At 44.2% G+C, this 24,716-nt stretch overlaps 1 protein-coding gene across 1 annotated transcript in view; it reads left to right on the forward strand.

Annotated features, from left to right (window-relative positions):
• The first annotated feature begins 3,893 nt into the window (after positions 1–3,893).
• RBMS3 (RNA binding motif single stranded interacting protein 3) overlaps positions 3,894–24,716 on the forward strand; it is a 687,926-nt gene continuing 667,103 nt past the window's right edge. The window contains 1 exon segment of the mRNA XM_048952200.1: positions 3,894–4,313. Coding sequence (XP_048808157.1) covers positions 4,134–4,313 — 180 coding nt within the window. The 5' untranslated portion in view covers positions 3,894–4,133.

The raw sequence follows: 24,716 nt of genomic DNA on the forward strand, positions 1-24,716 counted from the left end.
TGCCACGTGGCCTGCACCTTGTAGTGTATTACCAACTGATCAGAACCAAGAATGCAAAAATGAAACTTGATTCTAGGGGAAGAAATCTTTGCCTCTTTCCATCAAATGATTCTGATAGGTGGCCTGTAATTTGATTGTCTCATCACTCACAAATTTTCATTGTTTTGAGACAAAGAATGCAGTTGTTCCTGAAAAGTTTTCCTTTTCCATTTTAAAATGTCAATGTCTCTTGAATCTATTCAGTCACCTACACCTGTTTTATAGCACAGCCCACAGCTGCAAAATATGCAGGAGCATGAAGCATGTGCTAATGAATTGTAGTATTGATTTCACAAGCAGTGTTTTAATGTCATTTCTCTTGAAAAATGAGTGAGTGATCTGGGCTCCAAAACTCTTAATACATGTTGCATGTGACAATAGACAGTCTGTATTCTGTAATATGTTCTGTTATTCCAGAGTAAAGTCTACACTGTTTTGCCACAGTGAATAAGAGCAAAGTATTCGTGCTGACTTTTTTCACACTGTTGGTACATCTGAAAAGCATTCAACGTGATTTTGTTTTCTTATGAGCACGGCTTTGTGGGTGTGGATTGACTTGCCCTCCAGTGAGACTCCCTTGTTTCTGCTTCTCAACACATCGTCTTCCAGAGGAGGGTTGACACAGTGGACTCTGGTTTGCCATTCATCCACTGCAGATTCCAACATTATTCTGTGGACTTACGATTTGAGTTTGACATTCATACTAACTTAGCTAAAGCTACTGAAAACTCTCCATTACTCAATAATGATGAGCTGCTCAGCTGTATGGCTTGTTGCATTGCTAGGGTCTGTAGTACACTCTTCCCTCCATGCTTACCCAAATAACTCAGGTCAAAACTTACCTTCCTTCTGCTTGGATATGAGGAAGCTGATACTAGCCAGAAAGGCCATAGAGAAGACTGGAAGGAAGTCATTTTTCTTATCTCCTCAACCTGCTGGTGCAGATTTCCAACGTGCCCAGTTTATGGGAGTTTCTGTTTGTATCCCAAAGTATGTTTGGCCTGAAAATCATTGTTCCTCTCATGGAAATTTGACATGACGTTTTAGACCTTTCCTATAGCCTGAAGAAACCTGTTCTACTTAGGATCATCTTGCAATCCAATAAATAATAGCAACTGGTCAGAAACCTGGTCTATGTGGAGAATAGCTGGAAACACTGTTGTATTTGTTTAATTATTTGTAACAATTTTATTGTTGCAGGGAGATGCTAAGCCTTTTCTTGTACAAAAGGGAAATATGAAAAAAAGGGAAAAAAAAAAAAGTCTTAATTTGAAATGCCAAGTACAGATCTTTATGTAGACTTTCATATATTCCAGGACCTGCCCTTCTCTTTTTATGCATGATCACATTTGCTCCAAACATCTAAGAAGCTTCTGTTGGTGTTGGGGGTTAACATTCCTAGGATTAGAAGTAGAGCTTTCGGAGTCAAGGGCCCCCCCCTTTGGAATTAGTTTTCCTTGGTTTCCTGCCAACGTCCAGCTCCAGTGAGCTTCAGAACACATGGGGAAATGTTTATATTTGGGTTAGCTTCTCTCTATTTTTAGATGGTTTGGTTTTGCTTTGAATTTTACTCTACAGATCCAAAGATGGTAGATTGGCAATTCCTATTTTCTAAGAGAATTATTTAATATTACCCATCATGAGAAGGTTCCTATGTCCTTTATCTGTAATCTTGTAAGAACACATTGCAGCCTGTGAATGAATATTTGTATTTTTACTTCCATGTCATCGTTTTCCAACCCGGGCTACTGGGAGTACGTTGAGCCAAACTGGAAAAGCTCCCAAGCCCAGACTGTTGTTCCCTGTGCGTGGTGTTGACCCTGTTGTGTGGAGGCAGCAGGTGACTGCATGGACTGACTGGGGTTGGGTGATTTGCTACCTACATGTGCTCCCACTTCATGTTGACCAATTCTGCTTTATTATTATAGTTATCTTTGTGTCATCATCAGTATCATCTTTGTCATATAGCAGGATGTTTAATTCTTTCTGCCCCAAAATGTGGACAATCTTTAAATGATTATAAATAAATGATTGCAAGTAGTATATATAAATTTCAGTATTTATGGCTTGATTGTCTTATTACTTACCTCAATTTTAGATACTGATGCTCATTGTTTCAGAAAAATACTTCATATTTGCAACAAGACATTAGAGAAGACAGTAAGACCCATAAATATTTGTTACGCTTTAAGAATAATACAAAAGAATCTTTAGAGGTGTATGTTTTTAAGGTGCAGGTTTGATCCTTGACATATTTTTATTTCTGTTGTGATATTAGCTCTTGCCTTTTGCCCCAGTATATTGTTACAGCTGCTTAGGTGCCATCCATTCAGGTTCCCACAGTAACAGTTCTGCTGGGAAACAACAGAACCCAAGGGGAAGAACACGAGGCATGCTGCAACACCTGGGAATACTGATGGGAGTGGCCCAGTGCCTCTGTGAAGCAGAGTGCCTCCTGGAGGGCTCAGTACCTACATCAGATGGATCGGTATAGATTGTGTGTGCTTAGAATCATAGCATGGCTTAGGTTGGGAAGGACCTTAAAGATTATCCATTTCCAAACCCCTTGCTGAGGCACAGTTGCCACCATTAGATCAGACTGTCCAGGGCCCCATCCAGTGTGGCCTTGAACTCCTCCAGGGATGGGGCAGTCACAGCTGTGGACTCTCCAGAAAGGTTTCCAGTTAACTTTCAAAGCAGCTGCTTATCAGGACCATGTGGTGTTAGATTTAGGAGTGCAGACACCTGAGGGCATCCTGATAGAGGAATGGCTAGGTTTGTGGTTGCCATTTGTTAAGGTTGGCAAAGACCTATAAGGTCATGAAGTCCACCCGTGCCATGCCTGCTGACTGTGTCCATCATTTCCATATCCACATGATTCTTGAACACCTCTAGGGATGGTGACTCTTCCTGTGTAGCCTGTGCCACTGCCTCACCATTCTTTTGGAGAAGAAAAGGATTTAACCTGAACCTCCCTTGGTGTATCGAGACCTGTGAGAAGGGGACTGCTGAAAGGTTGGCCCAGCTCAGGCAAAAACATTTCAGATACCGCAGGTTTGGTGTAAAACACTCTTAACGAGGTTGCATTTTCCCTGCGCTGTGGAACTTTGGTCTGAGAAGGAAGCCCACACAGGGAACGAAGTAACCGCGGGCACACTGCGGCCGTGATCGCTTTAGGAGCTCACGCGTGATTTTTTTCGGGCTGTATTTTTTGCGGAGCAACTCGGAGGGCCGGCGGCGGGTCCTGCTTGTGGCTTCCCTGCCGGATTTGGCTCCGTTTCCCTCCTCGCTCCGCTCTCGCCGTGCAGTGCTGCGTGGCGCCGGCAGCCTGAGCAGAGGGAGCTCCAGCCCCACGCAGCCGCTCCGGCCGCCGCCAGCAGCTCGGAGCCCCCATCTGCAGGGCGGGTGGTGCTGGGGGGAGGCGAGGGGAAAATAAAATAAAGGCAACACCCGGGTCAATGCTCGGCTCCGCTCGCCGCCGGCACCTCGCTCAGGTCTGAAACCGCTTCGCTTTGCTGTATTGCGCTTGCCTGGGCTGGGGGGAGGGGACGAAGGGGAGGTTTAACTTTTACTTGACATTAGCGGGTTATTGTCAGCCTCCCCGGGCCGAGCCCCGCGGCCTCCCGCGCCCCCTCGCCCGGCCTCCGCTCCTCCGCTCAACTTTGTTCAAAGGGCCGCGGCCCACGGGGCTCCTCCGGGCCCGGGACACGGACGGCGCCGATAACCCCGGCGCCGCGAGTTGGGCTCCGCGGCGGAGAGCGGCTCCGTCCGCGTTCGCTGAGTCGGGGCGGCTGAAGGCCACCGCGCCAAGGACACGCGCGCGCACACCGCACTCCCTCACACACACACACACACACACACACACACACACACACACACACACAGAGGATACAAAAGTCGGGAGGATCGCGGGCAGAATCGCGGTGCAGCCGGAGCCATGCGTGCCACGGCCTCGTGAGGGGGAAAGGCAGGCGGGGAGGAACGGAGCGAGGAAAAGCAGAAAGGAGGAAAAGAGAGCGGGGAACGCCAAAGAAAGAAGCGGGGTGGTGGAAAGTGTTCGCCTGCTTTTGTCTCGCAATACAGTGAACTGGAAGATGGAGATGGATGTTAAGGGAGTTTCTCCGTGCCCGGAGCCCATCCCCCCGGCGGCGGGGGCTGGCGGCTGCCCGCACCAGCGCCCGCACCACCGCGATGGGCAGCCCGCCGAGCCGGCCCCCGCCGCCGACAGCGGCCACCCGGAGCGGCGGCACGGCAGCGACAAAGAGGACAAAAAGGTACGTCCGCACCGCTCCGCGCCCTCCCGCCCGCACTCCCCGGGGCGGGTGGGGGCAACCGGCCCCGCCGCCTCCGCCCGGCCCCGGCCGCGCCGCCTCGGGCAGCCCCGCGCCGCCCTTTGTGAGCGCGGCGGCGGCGGCGGCGGCAGAGGGAGGCGGGGGGCCGGCGGCGGAGGTTGCTTGAGGACAGCGGGGCGGGGAGGCGCGGGGCCGGGGCGGCGGGCATTGTTCCGGCCGGGAGCCGCCGCCGCCGCCAAAGTTTGCCTCGCTCGCGGAGGGGGACGGGGGGGCAGCGCCGGAGGGTCCTCCCCGCGGGTCGGGCGGCGGCGGGGGCCGCTCACCTGCGGGAAGGAGGGAGTCCGCCGCCCGCCCTCCGGCCCTGCTGTGTCATCGCGAGCCTCGGGTGGCGGAGTTCGGCGGGAAATGGGTCAGCCCGCAGCGCTCGGTGCGGGGACGTCTCCCGGCGGAGGAAAAGTCGGGAGGGTGGCACGGAGGGAGGCTGCCATTGAGATCGCAGCGGCGGTGCGCGCTTTTGTCTGCGGGCGCCGGCTTCATTTGTGTCCCCGGCGTGCGGGGCTGAGCCCGGGGCTGTCGGAGCGCTGTGCGGGCGCTGCTGCGAGGAGCGGGGTTGCGCGTGCCGCGATGGGAGCGGCGGCGCGTGAGCGGCAGCCGGGCGGTTCGCTCATGAACGCCCCGTGTAGCTGCCGAGCCCAGAGCGAAGGCGAAACGGAGAAACGTTGCGATCTGCTGCCTCCGAGCCGCGGGTCTTAAAGTAGTTTTACTGTAGTTTGGTTTCGTTGCAAATGGGGAAGAGAACGGGGACGCGGCGAAGGAATGCGGAACGGCGGTGCAATAAATGAATGCAACAACTCTGTCAGACCTCCTGTTTGCGTGAGGGGAGCTGAAATCGGCGTGAGAAATGCAGGGGCTTTGGGAAACCTGGTGTCTGTCACCGGAGAGCCCTGTTTTGTGCTGTTTGCCTCGTACGGTTCCAGCGTTTTCAGTTTGACCGTATCCATCCTATTGTTTTAATTACAAGGGAATATCGCAGCTTGACAGTCTGAACAGGGCCTGCACAGCTCGATAGGGAGGATCCAAGGGTTTCGTTTTTCCAGTGGTACCCCGTGGTTTGTGTACGGTGGGAGATGAGCGCAGAATTCCATCTCCCGTGAGTTATGAATATTTCATTCTGACGTGACTGCATGTTACTGTGCACAGCGAAATGCATTGCGTGTGGCTGTTTCTAGGATCTCTCGCCTCGCGTCGTGTTGCTTGATGGAATGTAGGAATGTAGAATGCAGTACTTCAAAATAATTGCGATGGAGAGCCACAGTTGCCGTTCACATGGGTTGGTTGTGCCGGCACGAGGAGTATTTAAGCCCTGCCATCGGCAGAAAGCCACGCTCCGTAGTTACTTTTGGCCGTGCCACACGGTCTGTGTAATGCTTTACCCATTGTGGGCATGAGGAAGGCAAAGGACGCGTGGCTGAAGGTGAATGAGTGCTGGGGAAGGCTGATTATCGATGGTATGACTAATTAGTCCATTGCAATGTTGTAATTAACTGCACTGCATTGCTTTGTTCTGTATTTGCCAGAATATTTTGAACGTAAAAACAGAAGCGCTACCTTTTTTCCCCCCAGCTGTAGCCATGCAAAAGTACTGTGATAAATTCAGTTTTTATTTTTTTTAATTGAATATCAGCTTCTCCAGGCTTGCTGTTGCCAAAGGGCTTGCAATGACTTTAGCTTGTATTTTTGGGGGGAAGTACTGTGAGATTTCAAACCTTCCTCAGCGTGTCTTTTCTGGATACTATCCTGGGACGACCAGTGCCTCTTGTTAGTGCAAAAGTATTTTGGATATCTGGTGAAATAGTGGCACTAGAAACGTGATGAGAAGCAGAGAACCCACTCAAGTGGTAGTAAAATCCAACCCTACTGTAGGGAAAAAAAAAGTGCAGGCACAAAACAAAACCCCCAATTTGTTGGGGATGTCATCTAAGAGCTTTCTAAATGGATTGGAACGACAGTACCATTCTATTTTTGCCCCCTAAACAAATGTCGTAGACATGCTGATACATTTTAGAAGTGTGAGCGCTCTGTGTGGAAACTGTAAAGAATGAGAGAACTTGATCTTGTGACATGTATACTTACAAATTCCTAAACACTAAGATCTTACAGAGTCTGGTGATTATACTGACAGGATGTGCTTTTTAGGATCATTCTTGAATTGCAAAGAGCCTCGTGTTTTATCATTCAGCATCATTGTCAGCGGAGGTGAAAGCAGTTTACTTCCACCTAAGTGGAAGTGGGTGAATTTATATTCTAATAAAGGTACTTTTTGCCACTACCTCCAAAAAGATCGTTGCAGCATTAAGCAAACATATTCTTAATTCTGTGGAATTTCAGTGGAAGATAATGCTGTACTGTCCATTTCTATTGATATTGGGTTTTTTTTTTTTTTGTCTTTTCCCTTTTTTTTAATCTGTCATATGTTTGATTTTCATTTGTCTTTGAACTTCAATAAAATTCTGATACATGTACACTACTTGAAATACATTCCACTGTCTTCAGCTCGGATGCTGTCATGCTTAAGAGTGTGCTTCAGTGCTTTGTTGGGGGCAGTCCTAGGTTACCTCCCACAAATCTTTCTGTGTTGAAACCATCTCTGAGCAATGCCTGAGTAGAAAAATGGTGAAAGTTGGCTTTTATAATTTATTAAGTGTACAGTACTTGGTGCTTTAAAGTGCAGCTGCCATTTAGGTGGGAAAAATTAAGCAGAAAAGAAGGCAAGATTTGGAAGACAATTAATATGGATGTCAATTTTTTTTCTTCCTATTTAACCAGAACACATGAGAGAATGTTTTTCAACACTGCTACGATGTTTTCCATTGTTTGAATCAGAAGGAGATAGGTGTAACCCCACACAGAGCACCATGCCGACTTCCTCCTCTATGGTACAGTGGGAGAACAATTCTGTCTTAGAAGGGATGGGTATAGGGAGTGCTGGAGCAGTTGTCTGCAGGAGCTGGTGGGTTCAGGTAACATGCTACAGCTGGTGCTGGGATGAGAGTTTTCCCAGGGCTGGTACTTCACCTTAGGACTTTCAGCAGCCAGTGTTAGTGTTCTTATCTCCCAAAGTCCTCTAAAAGTTCTGCCTAGGTATGGATTTGCCCGTGCAACTTTGCACAACCCAATTAGAGCATTTTATTTTGTTTTCCACTGAGGAAAACCTCAGGATGCCTGAGGTTTGCACAGGGCGTTTAGCACAAATGATTTACAAGCCCTCCCAGAGCTTTCACGTTATGCCTGCGTTCCAGATGTAAAGACCCCTGTGAAATATCTCCAAGGTGAAGAACCTTCTGTGTATTTAAACGGAAACGAGCACACCAAGGTTACTGCAACAGCAAGCCTATCTGACTGGGCACGTTGTATTCTATTTCAAAAACGATTTGCCAGTGTTTGATATGAGGGTTCTGAATTGTTTTGTGGGCTTATTTGTGCAGCACTTCCCAGAATGCTCTTGCGTGACATCGCTGTGAGTGGTACCCAGGTGTGAGCTTCTGGAGGGGAAGAGCTGAGTGCTCTGGGGGAAAGCACTTGGTATTGACTTGGGAATTCTACTCTGCTGCACACGTGTTCTGCCACGAAGCTGATTGTCAGCATCTGAAAGCCTTCTGCTTGTGAATTTACAGGGCTACTGCCGTCACTGATGAAGTGGTTATCTTCCACAAACAGAAGGTCAGGAAGAGTGAAAGGATCTTTGGAATGCATTCCTTTTTAATAACATCTCTTAACATACGTACTTTTGTTTGGTTTGAAAAGTGATACGCAGCTAAGTGTTTTCCTTTAGAAAAGGGAAGACCTAAGAAATGCGATTCCTGCTTGGAGCTGGTGGTAGGAAGTTTTGTGTTGTGGGGAGGTCGTTCCAGTTACAGGTCAAACATGTTTCCATCACTGCAGGCAGGCAGTTCCACCATGCACAGGAAAGCAGTTCTCAGCCACTATTTTCCTGGAGATCTAGATGTTCTTTCAGTTAACCTGGGACCAGCCCATGGAACAACTTGAAATTAAGGACCAAAAGCTGATGCTGACGTCAGTAGTGGATAATGGGGACCAGACTGAGGTGGGTGGGACAAAGGAAGTGGAGACAATACTGCCAGTTGCTGATATTAGCAGCTTCTCTTGATCATTCTTTAAATCGCAATGTCCTGTACTAGTGGGAGTTTCCAAGCACTGAAGACCTTTTGCCAGGTGTATCACAGGGTATGGTCCTGCCAACATGTAATGCAGATGTGAAAAGCCAAGGTCAGGCCACTGGCATCCCAGACGAACTCTTGTCACTTGGAGGTGGGAGAAATCTTCACTTGTGCTTGCTGATATTCTGAGAGTTTGATGTCAGACAGAAATTTCAGTTTTTACAGCGTGGGCAGAGATGAGGAACTTGTCTAACTCATTGCTAAGGAAGTTTCAGAAACTTCCTCAGCCCAACAGCACCAGTTCTGACTTCTTCATGTCCACTTTTAAGCATCTTTATTCTTAAGCTGCCAGGTTCTATGATATTCATGTTGATTTGTGTTGCATAGTTCAATGTCTTCAGACAAAATGGTCTGAAGAAAAGCTTATTCAGTGCTGACACCACCAACTTCCAGAGTTTCCAGTGCCTGCTGGCTGGCTGGATGGTGGGTCTGCCCAATGCCGCTGACCATCCTGAGTACCTCATATTTGGGGCTGTGTCCCACAGAGTCACAGAATCACAGAATCACCCGGGTTGGAAGGGACCTCAAGGATCATGTAGTTCCAACCCCCCTGCCTGGCAGGGCCACCAAACATACACATTCAGATCAGGTTGCCCAGGACCCCGTCCAGCCTGGCCTTAAACACGTCCAAGGACGGGGCATCCACAACCTCCCTGGGCAGCCCGTTCCAGGGCCTAACCACTCTCCTAGTAAAGAACTTCCCCCTAACATCCAACCTAAATCTTCCCTCCTTCAACTTGGATCCATTTCCCCTAGTCCTGCTGTTGTCAGCCCTTTTGAAGAGTTTACTCCCCTCCTGGGTGTAGGTTCCCTTCAGGTATTGATAGGCTGCAATGAGGTCACCCCGCAGCACCCCACACCGCACCCCGTGGGTCAGTCCCACGTCATGGCTGTAGGGCAGACTCTAATGTGGGGAGCGTCTGCCTGGAATGGTACCCAGGGCCACAGCGCCTGGCAGGTGCCTGTGGAAGGGAGTCTCTGGTCTTTTATTCTGCTGCTGCAGGCAGCAGAGCTCTTAGCTGTGCCATCAACAGTTTTCAGTGAGCAGGGCCCAGGGGCTATCTGCTCTGAGGAGAATTTAAAAAAATTTGGATTAAAGAAATCAAAAGAGGCAATTTGCTGTGAACTGAGAGCCTTGCTTTGCAGGCAGGTCTACTTCTGCATTTCCATGTATTTGATGTACTCTGCCTCTAACACTTCTCTTGCCTTCCAGTGAGAGAATCCTTAGATGAACCTAGGATTCTACCTTTATTGCAGAAATAAGCAGATGAGAAGAGGTGAGAAGAATAGAGAGAAAGAGAGAGAAAACCCCAACTGCTGATACCTCAACTGAAGGCAGGACTAATAAACTGCTAATTTGGTTAGACATCAGAGAGTCTAGAAGGAGAGATTTTGGGGATTAGGCCTCATAGTTTTCATAGCTCCAAAGTTAATTTTTGTCTTGAATTCTCAGGATAACTTTAACTGATATAGGATGTACGATTACCTCAGGTAAAATAAATAATGCATTTAAAAATATATTCATTTTGAAATGGCATATTGAAAATTTAGAATCTGGGGAATGAGGTCCAGCACTGATTTACGTCAGAGTTAGAGCATAAAGTTGGAAAGGAAGGAGCTGACTTCTGCATTTTGCCAGTGTCCGCATTAAAACAGTGTACTTGCACGGGAATGATTCTTGAAAGTCTGACATGACACTGAGACTTCTGAAAGTATAATATGCTATTTAAAATAGTTCCCCTCTTAAATAAATTGCATGAGAAATGTTTTGGCCAAAGGCAAACAGCTGTTTAAATTTTTCAACCAACTGATCAATAAGTGGATGAAGCTTGAAAAGCTGATCACGCTCTGAAAGGGTCCTGGGGTAAACATAGAATTGTTCATTCTAATGCTGGGATTTTATGCACAGTAAGTGCTACTTACAGTTACTACAAAATGAAGTGCATGTGTAGTTGTGTAACAAATCCAGGGACATAAACAATGAACATCATGGGTGGAAGCTAAACAACACTCTTGAGTCACCAGAAACAGAACCACAAATGTTGTTTGCTGAGGACAGGCTCGCTGGATAAAGGCAAATTTCGTCTTGGCTGCAGGAGAGCTGCAAGGATTCCTGCTTGGGAAGATGCAGCATTGAAAAGGGCATTATTATCTGCTCTGGAGCCACTGGGACATTGCCTTGACTCAGATGTAGAGGTATGTGCCTTTGTTCTGTGACTGGAAAGCAGCCCTATTCAGGACTGCACATGAGCCCATAGTTTGGCCAGTGCATGGCATATCCTTCTCATTTAAGTAGAGCGTGTTCTCAAAAGGTCAGTGTTCACAGCAGCTCCTGTCCAAGGGTTGAGTGCCAGCCTGTAACAAATCTGGGCCTTCAAACAATGGAAAATCAATGAGGCTGGAAAAGAACAATACCCTTGTTGGTGCATGCTCTGCCCAGGGTTTTGCTCGATGCTCTCAGTCTTTTTAGGCCATCCCTGTCTGAGCTAAAGCTCCCTGTGTCTTGCTGCATCCTTACAGAGCAGTAATTCTCACTGTTCTGAGGTTAAGTTTACCTGGCTGCAAAGTGAGGTGCTGCTACAGATGTGTGAACTGGTTCAGTTTTATTTGGTTCTGGATCTGGTTGTTCTGTGCCTGGCTGCAGCCATGCCACTAGCATAATAACTGGGATTATTTCCCAGCAGCTCGTGCTAGGTGGCTGTCTGTACTGATTAGCTGCCAGTAGTAATTACCCAGTAAGGGCATAAAATTTGCACAGTCTCAGAAGAGTTATTAGGTTCTAACAACCCGCTTCTCAGAAAATACCCAAACAGAAAGAGAACGGGACTGCAAACTGTAGGCAGGAAAAAATGACATCAACAGCACTGATAAGATTTCCATGAAGGTATTGCTCAGATCAAGCACTAAAGTGACGTTTAAACATATGAAAGAAAAAAAGGATAGACTGGAAAGATATTACAAATATTAAGTATTCTACAGTTGTTTCCTTCTTTCCTTCTTCACTTCTCATCCTTTCTCTGTGGCTCTGGAATTCTCTTTTGTCCATTCTGTTTCATTTACCCGGCTACAAGGGGAACATGAATTGTTCCAGAAACTATAGTAACTGGTGCGTCTTAACTGGGATAAAACAAGACTCAATTTGGCTTACAGTGCAGGTGAGGACTGTCATGTAAAAAATTTGTTAGACAGCCACAATTTACCAGAAAAACAGTAGTTCTTCCATGTCTAATGGCTTCTGCCATGTGTTTAAATACAGCTGTTATTTTCATTATACATTCTATTAAGTGAAGCCCAATCTTGTTACAGAAGCAGAGTGGAAATGGTTTTCTTGACAGAAAAGCAAGTATTGGGTTAATAAAAACGCCAAACTCAAGCCCCTAAAGATTTTTGTATTACTGTTCTCTGGTTTCAGAGGTTGATCTTTTGAACACCTTGTCCTATAGTTCCAGAATTTATTCTTTCCCCAAGAATATTTTGCTCAAGTTGGTCAAGGCGATAACGTCGTCAACAACTGAACATACTGCAGGAAGATGAAGTACGTATTTCCAAATGTAGCTTTAGACCTCCCGTGAAGTGCTGCTATCGCTAACTGGCAAGGGGAAATAAAGTGGTTTGGCACCTGTGCCTGTTCCTTTAACCCAGATTCTATGTTAATTGATTCCAACAAGTGCCTCAAGCACCACTGACACCTCTTCTTCACTACTGACTAATGACTGTGATCTCACTGAGGTTATTACTAACTATGTACTCATTGCCAGGAGCCCGTTGGGGGAATCCTCTTTTTGGATCTGAACCAATATACTCCAGTAAAGTCTTTGTGGAAGGAGAATTAAAGGGGCGATAGCTATAGTTACGGTTGCTGAAGCTATTGTATTTAGTAGTAGTATGAAATTAGCCATGATGTAATAAATACATATTGTCCTTTGCTGAGAATTTGAAAAGTCAGCAAATACCTTCAGGTATTTGCTGTGTGAATCAGACACAATACAGGAAGGATTCCTGCAAGTCCTCGCAGATAGGCAAGCATACACATTGTGTGGAGATAGGGTGCAAGGAACTTCTGCTCTTTAGGCAAATCAAGAGTGAATTGGAGTGATACAGAGAGCAGAGAGGGAGTCCTTCCTGGAAAGCTAATTAAAAACAGCAACTTCTTAGTGGGACTGGGAGGAAGGAGTTTGTGAGGTTCATGTTCCAAGACGAAAGAACTTTATGAAGTGTGTATTGGGTCCATGTGGAGTTCAGGAAGCACAGAACAGAATCTCATGGAGTGTGCTACATGCATATCTAGGCTTCCCAGACATTACACAGTGCCCTGGTTAGCCTTGTTAACTTTGTTGAGTGTTCTTTGAGGACATGCAGACTTTCAAAGTATGTGAAAGCCGCTTTAGTAATTAATTGGCTCACTCCTTCCCACCTATCGCTTCCTATCTAATAAAAGACAATAGTGAGTCCTTGCTAAAGCCAACAGATACAAACATTCAGTTTAGCTGAATCTGAGAACCTAGAAAGGATATCCCCCAATATCTTAGAACTGAAACAATCTTTTTTTTTTTTTTTTTTTGGTCTTATTTTTCCTGTGACTCTCATATGATTTGCTCTTAGACTAAACTTTCCCTTTTCTGGTAACTGATTTCAGGAAGATCAGTTCAGTTTCAAGGAACAAGAAGCATGTGTGCACGTCTGTTTGAACTGATTTATAACTAGAAGCATGTTTCAGTTTTACTGTGTCAGGGAGACACGCTGAGATTTCCAAGTGATAAACTGACTTCTGCCTTAAGAAGAGCTGCCACCACACTCAGCATCATTGACATCCATGCATGCGCAGTGTGATGCAGGAAATGACACACCATTATCAGATAGCAGTTAAGAAGGATGCAGGGATATGGTGAGCTTGCTGGTGTGACCTCAAAGACAGGCAGAGATGTTCTGTAGTCACTTAAGGGTGTGCAGTTAAAGTCTTCCTGTTGTGCACTTGGGAAAATTTTCATTTAACCGGAGAATACTTAAATTAGGAATGAGCCCCGAATGTTTCTCCAGAGGGAGAAGCAAGCTTAATGTGAAGGAAAACTGTACTGACCAAGACCAGCAAGTTGGTAACAAAGGTTCTGACATTGATCGTGGACATGACCTTACTGCCTTCCAGAATGGGGAGGTGGTCAACATGATGGATGTCCACAGTCACCGGCTATTGTGGTTTTATACGAAGCAGAGCCCCCTTAGATCTTTGAATGGGACCTTGAACGTGCCACTTCCAGAACATGTCAAGGGGACGTACTCCCTGCAGAAGATAAATAAATGATGAATCAATTCTAAGAGAAGCCATGTGGAGGTAGAAAGTCAGAGCCAATCAAGATCAATGTGGCTGAGGGAGCCTTTACTAGAAGGGTTGTACCACAGGACTGTCACAAGATAATCAGCCAGGTCTACATCTGAACTGGAATCACCAGTGCTGGGAAATGCTTAGTGGAGAACAAGGCTCTAACTTCTCTGTCAGGTCCAGTCTGTGCTCTGCATGTGCTGCCTCTCTGTAAGAACCACCGACTACTTTCTTTAAGCAGTATTTTATAGCTACTTCCTTTTGCATGCTATTATACACAGAGTAGTGACTAAAGTCTTTATTGCTATTTAGCCAGCAATGCAGTTGCATTTATAACTTTATAGCTTTACTGTTAGGCCTACAACCTTAGCAGCAGAATGGAAGACGTAGTAGTATGATAGACAGTAGGCTAACTGTCTCTCTGTCCACGGAATGTGGCTCTATTCTTGGTACCTCAAAACTAACTGCAATGCCTATGTCTTCTACACTTACAATCAAAATACGTGAAAAGATGGCATTCAGTAATACTAGTCTGCATTTTTCAAGCGTCTGTGCACATCATAGAATCATAGAATGGCTTGGGTTGGAAGGGACCTTAAGGATCTATGTCCAGCTTTCCTTGTTGTGGACCAGAGATGCCTATGTAGTGCTGAGATCAGGGCATCAGGCTCCTTGTAGGCATCACATCTGGTTGTAGTATGAGACTTCTTTATTCATACGTTCATAACTGATAATAATAACTGCAGGAGACTAGAGCCATGAGAAGTAGATTACCACAGCTAGTTTACTCTGGCTGAGTAAAACTTGTTTGGGGCAGAAGCTGCACAGGAGGGAGTAGGGCAGGTACAGATTGTTAAAAATAATCTGGAGGAATGTGGATTAGTAGGATCAGGTGGATGTAGTCATGTCCATTGGCAGGGGTGTAGCAGTTTAAAGGATTCTTGAATTTACACACCTAACAGAAGGGCATGCTATAGCATGAATGGGAAGTTGAAACTCACTTGTGCGTGTTAAGCTCCTCAAGGCAGGAAGAGAACTGTTTAGCCTAGTTTAATTTTGCGAATACTTTTCACAACTGGAGGAAAAGGAAGGAAGGAAGGAATGTAGACAGGTTGCAATTTAAAGTAAATTTATGCATGTCAAGTTTGTTAAAATAACACATACGTTGAACGTGCATAGTCCAAACAAAATACAGGAACTCTCCTGATGAGATTTTGTTTGGTATTAGGAATTATTTTTCCTTGGAGTGGGAGATGCTGTAGATCTTCCACTTCAGTCCTTTGTAATTTTGTGGCTGAAAATGCTCTCGTGAATTTTTTTTTTTTTAATAAAACTGCATCTATGGAGAAATTTCGGATGTATTCTGACTCCAAAAATTGTTGTGAATTGCCTGACAATTGTATAAAATGAATGCAACTCTAAATAAAATTACTTTCTGCAGTCTCACAGTCACGTGCACACTTGCACGATCAGACCTCTTTCTTTCTGCATATCTCATTGCTGCTACAGTGAGACTCATAAACTTATGTGTATTTGTATATCCATAGTACTAGGTGTAATATTTTAGTGGTGTAAAATTGTATTTCTTACTGTATCTAGTCTTGTAGCTCAGTAAAGAAGGTGTGCTGTGAAAGTGAGATCCTAAAAGTCTGTATCTAAGCTGGACCTGCTGTTAGTGATTGATAGTTCACATAAAGTGCTGGTATAATAGCTGAACAAGGGTTTGAAGCACCTTAAAAATAAAACATATTTTAAAATGGTAGCCTCAGCAAAATTACACTGTTTTAGGACAATACATTTAAAGAGCTATTTCATTACAATGAAATATCTCAAATTCTAAGTAGACTCTTTTTTCCATGTGAAAGGTTGCATGACAGTGTCAAAAGTTGCACTCTGGTGTTAACCTGCAAGTAGATGTATGAGAGCAGGTTGCTTTGTCATCTCACTTGTGTATCAGATGGAGGAGCAGCACATCTGTAAGAGATCCAGGCTGTGTTTTCATCAGCTGCTGATGCCCCTTAAGAAAGGGCCGAATTCTCATACTTAGAAATTTATTTGTCAACAAAATATGAGCATGCAAGACAACCGTTCAGTCGCAATTTTGTTTTCATTTTTTTCTCTTTTGTGCTAGGGCATAACTTCCAACTGTCAGCTCTTTCAGCTGAGTGTCAGCCTTTTTATAATTGCTGCAGCATGTCAACCCCTTTAAAATTACCATATGTCAGCTGTTTACCATATCAACTGAAAGCACGCGTGTTTGGTTGCTCCCCTTTGCCCTACCTGTGTTGCTCCTGGTGGCAGCTGGGTGATGATTTCAGCTGTCAGGTCAACCACTTGCAGGAGTGCCTCGGGTATTCATCGTTGTCTGCTGAGCACAGTAAAGTCCATCGGTGCCACAACCCAACCGGTGTGGTGGGTGAGCTGGCAGCTGGGCTTCTGTACTTCATCCTTTCCTTCCTTACCTGGGTGTTTAGGCAGCCAGAAAGCAATTACATGGCGGTCATAGAATCTCCATGGAATTTGCTTCTGGCTGCAGAAGTGAGAAGATCTGTCTGTCCCAGTATCTGCCCAAATGTTTGACTGACTCTATAGGATGTTAGCACCTTGACATTATTTTGAAGAGTTGTAATCACCCTATTTCCCCTTCACACACACACCCTATCCTTTTCTGGCAAGCAGATGAATGGAAAACTGCTTGTTCATGGCAAACCTTGCGCTAACGATAATGTGCCAGCATGTGTCTCGTTTTGGACTGCGTCCGGTGACTGGTTACTGACTGCAAACCAGAGCTTTTGCTGGCATTTTTCTGTGTCTGACATCCAATTTGGACCTGTGCTGCAGAGAGAAACAGTAGTAAGCTAGTAACAGAGTGCCAGATAGTAAGAGGATGACAAGTCTTTTCCAGTCTTGTATGAATGTTACTGAATGAGCAGTCAGTGCGCTAGAGGCCAGTGAGCCAGCAAATATGTTCAGCTTTCCCACAAAATAGTCTTCAGAATAGTAGGAGGTGTGATTACGGAGGGGGTACTGGCAAGCTCCAGCGAGCGGAGCCAGGCAGGGGAGGCGAGCCGTGGGCTGAGGCTGAGCTGTGCTGTGCCACCGCAGCTCTGCGCCTGACTGCAGCTTCCACTGAGGGCAGGAGGCTGCCAGCACGTTTCCTGTGGGTAAAAGGGAACGAGGGGCAGAGGGAAGTGCCAGGAGGGCACAGCCTATGGGGTGGATGCAGGACAGTGCAGACAAGGGCATTGCGGGCAGTAGGGCAGCGGCAGGTTGCATGCATCTCAGCTGCTTGCACACGGTGAGAGTGGGGCCTCTGAGCGTAAATGGTCTGACATTCGCCCCTCTTATATTAGCTGTATTATTTACCAATTTCAAAAATGATTCAGTAGGGGATAACTAGTGCTCTGAGATCATGATGGGGCTCGTCAGCTTTCTGGAGTGCACAGCAATTACGGTGTGAATAGAGGTGAGTGTGATGGACAGGCTGGGTGGCTGCTCTCTCTAACCTGAGCATTAGTCCTCTTGTGTTTGTCCACGCCTCTTCTCTGTGAGGAGCCTCGATGACAGCGAGGGTCCAATTGGCAGAAACAGTTTAACAGGCAAAACAGAGCAAGGTAGATGTTCTTCTGGGCAATTTTTTTTTTTTTTTTTAAATTAAAGAAGACCAAACACACAGTAAAAGAGGTCTGATTTGCATGAAAATGCCTATGCATTCATAGTAGTTCTTAATGTTAAAGTGGGAAATTACTTTCTTTCAACTCAGTGCCCTGTACACGTGATTTCCAGAATTATTTGGTTCTTTGTAACTTCCAGTAAGTTTCTATTGCAGAATGGTACCTCTGAATTTCTTGCGAAACACTCGGGCACTTTGTAACCCAGCAGATAAAGACGTTGCCTTTTATAGGGAAGCACTTTTTATTCAAATCCATTGGCAGCTTTTCGATACATTCCTCTTTTTTTCCTCTGTCAAATGCATTATTATGGGTTTAACAATGAATGCTATCATTAAGAAATACCATGCATTTAATAGCTGTAATTTAAAAGTTTTATTCCATGAGCAGAAGCGTGTGTGTTTGTGTGTGTGTAAAAGCCAGTTTTCGTTGGATTTTTAAATGCAGCTAAATGTTGGAATGAACTAGCAAATGTCCTTTGTTTAAACTTAACAATGCTTGCATTTGATATTTTCAGAATTAATTTTGTAGCAAATTTCATTACGTTGCTGTTGTGTTCTGGGCACAATAGGGCAGCTCACTTGCGGCTAAATTAATATCCGTGGTTTAATAGCAGTTTGACTTGCCTAGGCAATAAACTATCTCCCGTAACTGGTGGTGCTATCAAGATAAAACCTGCTAAGCTAATTCTGTAAGAAATCCCTGTGTCTGTGATGGGAAGAATTAACCCTAAAGAATTACTCTCTGCAAAGCATGACGTCTTTATGAATTTTACGGTAATGGTAGTAACTAACTCTGAGGGCTTTGCTGAAGTAGATCCTTTCCCAAAGCACTGTCTGAATTCTTCTTGGAAGTCCTTTAGGATCAGAAACTGACTGTGACCTTACTACACTTTAGCTTGTTCTGTTCTAACAAAAGGCATGATTTTAAAATGACTTAAGGAATTTGATTAAAAACCCTGTGTGGATACACTTAATTCAGTTAAACCTAACTAATACAAATTTAATATGCATGAGTAATTTATAGGTATCAGCTAAGCTAATAGAATAAGTTTTTAACTGTTTACCTAAATCAGTTTTTAAACAGACACGGGGAAACTTTCATATAGTGAAAGATTGAGAAGATTGGGACTGTTTACCTTGGAAAGGAGATTAATCAGAAGAATCAGAAGTGAGAAGGTAAAAGGTTACAGGCGATGAAGGCATAGGCTCTACGGAGTAGAAATTCTACCATCGGGGGAGAACAGGGAGCATGCAGTGAAGCTGAAAAGTGACAAATTCAGAAGTAGGTAAAAAGAAGTGCTCTGCCATACAGTGAGCTAGTTGCTCACAGAACTCATTGTCAGTAGATATATGCCTCTGAGGCCAAGAGTTTAACAGGGCTCTGGGGGAACAGAGTCATGTGCAGGGTAGGTTTAGTCTTGACTAGAGGGGGAGGTTTGAGTGAAGAAAAAGGGAAAAGCTCCACAGCTTGGTGGTACAAGAGCTGAATGAGAGCTCAGCACTAATGAGTAGAGGCATGTCTTTATATCGATAACGAGATTGTCTAATTACAATGGTAGGAATTACAAAACAAAAAAATGAATTGAGGGATAAATGTGCATTTGGTTCAAGGTGGTCTACTATTAGTAGGGGGAATTAGTGAGGAATCTTCCCGTTTCTTTCTTCCCTATGTGCAGCTCCTTGTGTAATCTTTTGGTTGCAGGATTCTGGCTGGATAGATCTGTAGGAAATTCTAGTTCCTGTACAAATCACCACAGTTGTGCTCATTTCTTTCCAGAAGGTCATTATATCTGGTTATGCCTTAAAAACTATGGCACATGCTCTTGATATCTCATTAGGAGTTTGAATTGTTGCATTTCACTGCTTCTAAGAAGCAAATGTCACAGATTTGTCTGCTAAGGTGACAACTTCTCCCACACTCTTGGATGATGGAAAGTAATTTTGTCTGGTTACCAGCATATGAAATAGGGAAGGCTTTGGAAAGCAGTGTTTCCTAATGCTTGGTCCTTTGGAAAGAAATACCATCGAGTGATTTGTTCATATTCACAGCTGCTAAAAAAAATGAACTGTGATCCTATTGTAATTAGCCATAGGGAAGCAGCAGAGAGAGAGGAGGAAAACAACGATGTCCTATTCTCATCCTGCTGCTCCCTGGTGACTGTAGTCTCTTAGACATACAAAGGCACCTCTTGGATGCAGTTTAAAGCTCTTGGACATAGAGCTTAAAGGGGGCTATATTTCACTGATCGAGGTAGAGGAGCCTGTAATCAGTTTCCTGAGGTGGAGTGCTGTCACCAACACTTGGAAACATAGAATCATTTAGGTTAGAACAGACCTCTTATGTTGAGTCCAGCCATCATCCTAACACTACCAGGTCCACCACTGAATCAGGGAATAGAGTCATAGAATTGTTTAGTACGAGAAAAGATCCTTAAAATCATTAAGATGATCTGAGTTCAGCCTGGAGAGCTGTGTGCTACAGGGAAGAGAGCTCTGGAAAGTGACTTATTTTTCTTGTTGAGCTTTTACCTTTTGTTGCTTACTTCTCTGAAGCATCCCTAAAGTTTTGTCTGTGCTGCCTCTTGGCTCTCCTTAGTTGGCAACTAGTGCTTTGTTGTCAGTGGAAGAAGCCTCCCTAGGTAGGTCACTGGGCTGTTCTGGGAGTCAGCTGCAACCTGGATCATCGTGTTGCTGTCACATGCTGCATATTGTGGCAGCCCAAGAATGTGTCCAGTGTACTTTTTCTTTGGTCTTGCGTGCCCAGTGAACCCTGTCAAGTTGTTTGATTCACACACCAGTTTCTTCAGTTTGCTGTTTGTGATGGAATGAGGTCACAAGTTAAGTCTAAGGCCATTTAATCATTCACTTTGTCCACATCTATCCTCGCATCTGCCTTCCTTAGTTGTGCCTACAGTATCAGTTGACTAATTGTGCTATGGTGGAAGGACATGCCATGCAAATCTGCCATTGCTCATTATTGTGGCCTGGTTTGCCTGCCAAGCTGTCTGACTGTTGTTCCTGTAAGCTACATACTCCACAGGGGTAGTCTGCTGGCAATCACGCTATCAGATTTAGAGACTGAAAACTACTTTCTGTTTACGAAGGATGAATTGCTCTTTGTTCTTGTATTTATTATTCTATTGTTCTTCACTAGTCTAAGTGAGAAGCAAGGCATAAGACGAGAGTCAAGCTTTCCCTTTGGCCTACTTTTTTCATCTTCTGACAATTCTGCTAGTTCCTCCTGTGAATGTGGAGAACATAGCTTCTTTGCAGGCAGCAAACTGGTGGTGGTGGATGCAGGAGGGAGAGGCAGTCAGATGAATTTTTCAGAGCATTTCATTTGAAACATTTCAGATTCGATGTGATTTTAGTAAACTTCAGTAGATAATGATGGTGGGCCCATTAGTGGGCTGAAGGGTAGCCTGTTACTTGAAGATATTAATTGCAGAAAAACCTGGTAACCGTGCACTTCCACAGTTAGTGATGCGGGGCCAAGACATTGAAAACTGTGGGAGTCCCAACAGTAAGTGGTGTTCATCATTTACCTTAGGTCCTCGGCAAACCTTACCTTAGGTCCTTTGCTAGCAACCTACGTATTTAAAAAGCTGAGCTAGTTCTGAGAGACAGCTGGACCACACTGCTGGAAGCTCTTGTTTCCCAGCAGTGTGGCTGCAGGACAGAGTGTGGTCCCTTGGGAGTCCTGGCACTACAGGGCCGGTGGCTGGAACCTGCCGGCACCCTTGGTGGTTTTATGGATGCTCGTTTTTGCTCAGCCCCTTTGGGAAGGCACCTCCGTCCCAGAGCAGCAGCCTACAGACTGTCCCAATAATATTGGTGACAGTTGGTGATAGGCTTTAAAATTTGATTCAGTTTGTTAAAATATTGCTTCAATGTAAAGGAAAACACAGGCAAATAGAACTGAGTTGCTGGTGGACGTTGTCTTCTGGCTGGTTCCAAAGGGAAGCCCGCACTGGAAATGACTTCTTCTGCTGAAGAGATACAGCAATGCATATCTTCCCGGTGGAAGTACAGTTCTCTGGAGGATTCCTGGCTAATAGCACTGTCTAATGGAAGGGCTGGTGTGCTGGATGGTGCTGGGAACGGAAGCATGAGCCTTACAGCTTGCATTAAAAAGACTGTAACTAAAAGCTGTAATGATTCATTTCCTTCGTGGATGGACTATAGAGAGGCATGAATAACAGTGAGTGGTGCTAGGATGCTGATAATACCAATATAAAACAAAGCTGTGCTAGTAAATGAACACTAAAAAATATTAGTGAAGAAATAAAAAAGAAGTTTTATAGGAATATCAACTGCAATTCTAAGATAAGTAAAGCTAACGCTGGGATAAGGCTTTGCACCTATACAAATACAGTTTTTTAAAGAGAGTGATAATTACAGAAAAACCCTTTTCAAATGCTTTCCTGTTGCACTTTTTTGAAATATTATATTTGCATTAAAATATACTGTGATATGAGTGTACTACTTGTACTTAGATCTGATGTTATGATGGCTGTAATATAACCTGTTTAGAATAATACACAATTGTACTCCGTTAATTTTGTGTTAGCCTAAAATTTCTGCTGTAGCAAGGTTCTTTTTATGTAAATACAGAAGTTGGGATTGTAGAGTAAATCATTTCCATTCCATAACCAGCGACTCAACTATATTTCTTTTTGACACATTTGCAAAATGTGTTACACAGGATTAGTAAAAAAATCCCTCACTAGAGCTTTTATATTTAATTTCACACTGCTGTGCTAACCGAATGAGGCAGTACTACGATAGAAATACAATATTTTCTTTGTTTGGAAAAGAGGAGGATGTTACCTATGATTTGCTTACTACTGGTTATTGGTTGTTATTGGGAACACTAACATTTTGAAGCTAAAATTAATAAAGTTGAGATCCATTAAACAGAAAAAAATTCAAAAGAGAAAAATGTGTGTTCCTGTGAAAAATTCCTTTGTAGGTAATAGCATAGCAGTACGTCATTTTTTTTTTTAGCTGCTGCAATGTAAACTAGGTAATTGGAAAATGCCTGTGCTTTCCAACTCCCTAGGATGCTAATAAGCATACTTCTGATACAAACACTGCATGCAGTGGTTTTACCAGCTCAGCTTGCAGCTGGTGTGATACTGGTGCTGTCAAATCTCAGGCCATATTAATGTTATTAGATACTACCTATGTGAATGTAACCCTCATCTGATGGGGAAGAATCTGGGTTCAGGATCATCTTCAGCATCAAAGTAACCAATTAATACTTTTATTACTTACGACTGAAAACAACAATAAGTGAGAATCATTTCTGAAACTTGACCGGTGTAGTGTGTCCCTGCTTACCTGCCCAAAGTAATTGCAGCTGGGTTTATGCTGTATGGTCATAATGGGATTCAGAACTTAATGATGCATATGGTTAACTTGTTTACAGGCCTTAGCAAACAGACACAAGTAGGTCTGTTCTCTGATAGGAACTCTGTCTGGTTTGGCCTTTTGTTATCCAAGGCTTTGAGTGAGGTATTACCTCCTCTGAAATCAGGTGCTTGAGTAAAACGATTCAAGGGCCTGCTTAGCAGTTTAGCTGTGCTACAGAGGCAATTGACAACTGTGTAAATAAACTTTCTGTTGTAAAGGTCGTTAATTTTCTTTACAGGATACTGCTCAGAGAGCATGCTACTAAAATAATTGGGAGCAAGAGGTATTGATTTATGAGGGAGAATTAAAAAGACTAAAAACGTAGAGAATTAGGTAAGTGATGACTAGAAAAGAGTGTGATGGAAGTTTTATTCTTTACTTTTTTGTTTGTGCTGTATATTTGGGTGAAGTTATTCAGTTTTTGTTGCAAGAAAGTCAAATTAGATTCCTTACTGCTCCTTTCTTGTCTTAAAGCTCTATTTAATTATCTATTAAAAAAAAAAACACAAAAAAAAAAAACAACAGCAAAAAGCATGAGTAGGAATACAGTTCTTTACATGGAGAAATGTTTTACCCTACAGACAGACTGACTGAGCCCGTTCTGCTTTAATACTTGCTGGTATGAGGGCTGCTGTTCTGGGGATGCAGCTCCAGTAACATAGCTGTGCTACTATATTGTTTTTGGCATCATGGAGTTTTTCTTCTATGCAGACTCTATCTTGCAGTGATGTCACACAACTATAGCATGAGATTGCATTTTGTTGTGATGGAAAATGTTCTTAGTACTGGCTCTTTTTTATGCCAGTTCTACTTCAGATTAATTCAGGTCGGTTGCATGGGAGTTACTGCTTTTACAGCTGTATTAGGGGCAGACTGCATTTCATTAACCTCATGAAGACTATGCTAATGTGAACAAGGGTTTGTAGGACTGAAGCATCTCTCACTGATGAGATTGATTCAGCAGTAATTCCTCTTATGGATCTGTTTTGGATTTGGCTTCTTCAGTTGGCAGCACAATTAGTTCTGCAGCATCTGGAAAACGGTTGTACATCATACACTACCATCATAAGAATCCCTATTATAGTGTATTATTTATCTGTAGCTGTGCCCACTATTTACTGGGGTTTTCCAAAATGTGAGAAGATCTTTACTCTGAGGTAATCACAATCTGCATAATCAGTAGCTTACCAAAATTTAGGAACTAGCCTTTGTTGCCAACTAGATCCACAGAGAATATTTGATGGCATAGCTCATAGTGCATTAATTAAGAATTGCCGATAAGAATCCAACAGCGTAAGTAGCAAAATTAATGGAAGGGCAAGAAGTAGAGCTTCTTGTAGTATTTCAGTGTTGTAAAGCTCCATTGCTAAATTAGGAGTGTGTGCTTTACCAGACTTTCAACATGTTACTGATCTAAAATGTAGTGTTGCTGATTAAACACTATGGGACAGCATCATCTTTGTGACGAAACCACGTGACGAACTGTGCAGGAGAAAGCAGCGTTTTTTTTTGGCAATTAAAAAATAGGTATGTGTTTGAACCTGCTCTGAAGCTCAAGTGTGAGAAATGCAGCGTGAAAATGATTGCAGGTAGGAAAGAAAACTGAGCTGAGCTTCATGAAAAATGGGCAGAGGACTCCAGCATCTGTCTCCTCAGCCTTCGCTCTCAGTTGTCTTGTGAGGTTGTGTCTGTATGTGTGTAGGTGTACCAAGTGCAGTCAGGTGGAGGTCCTCAAACTGGCA

Source organism: Lagopus muta, chromosome 7, assembly GCF_023343835.1.
Source record: "Lagopus muta isolate bLagMut1 chromosome 7, bLagMut1 primary, whole genome shotgun sequence".
Lineage (NCBI taxonomy): Eukaryota > Metazoa > Chordata > Aves > Galliformes > Phasianidae > Lagopus > Lagopus muta.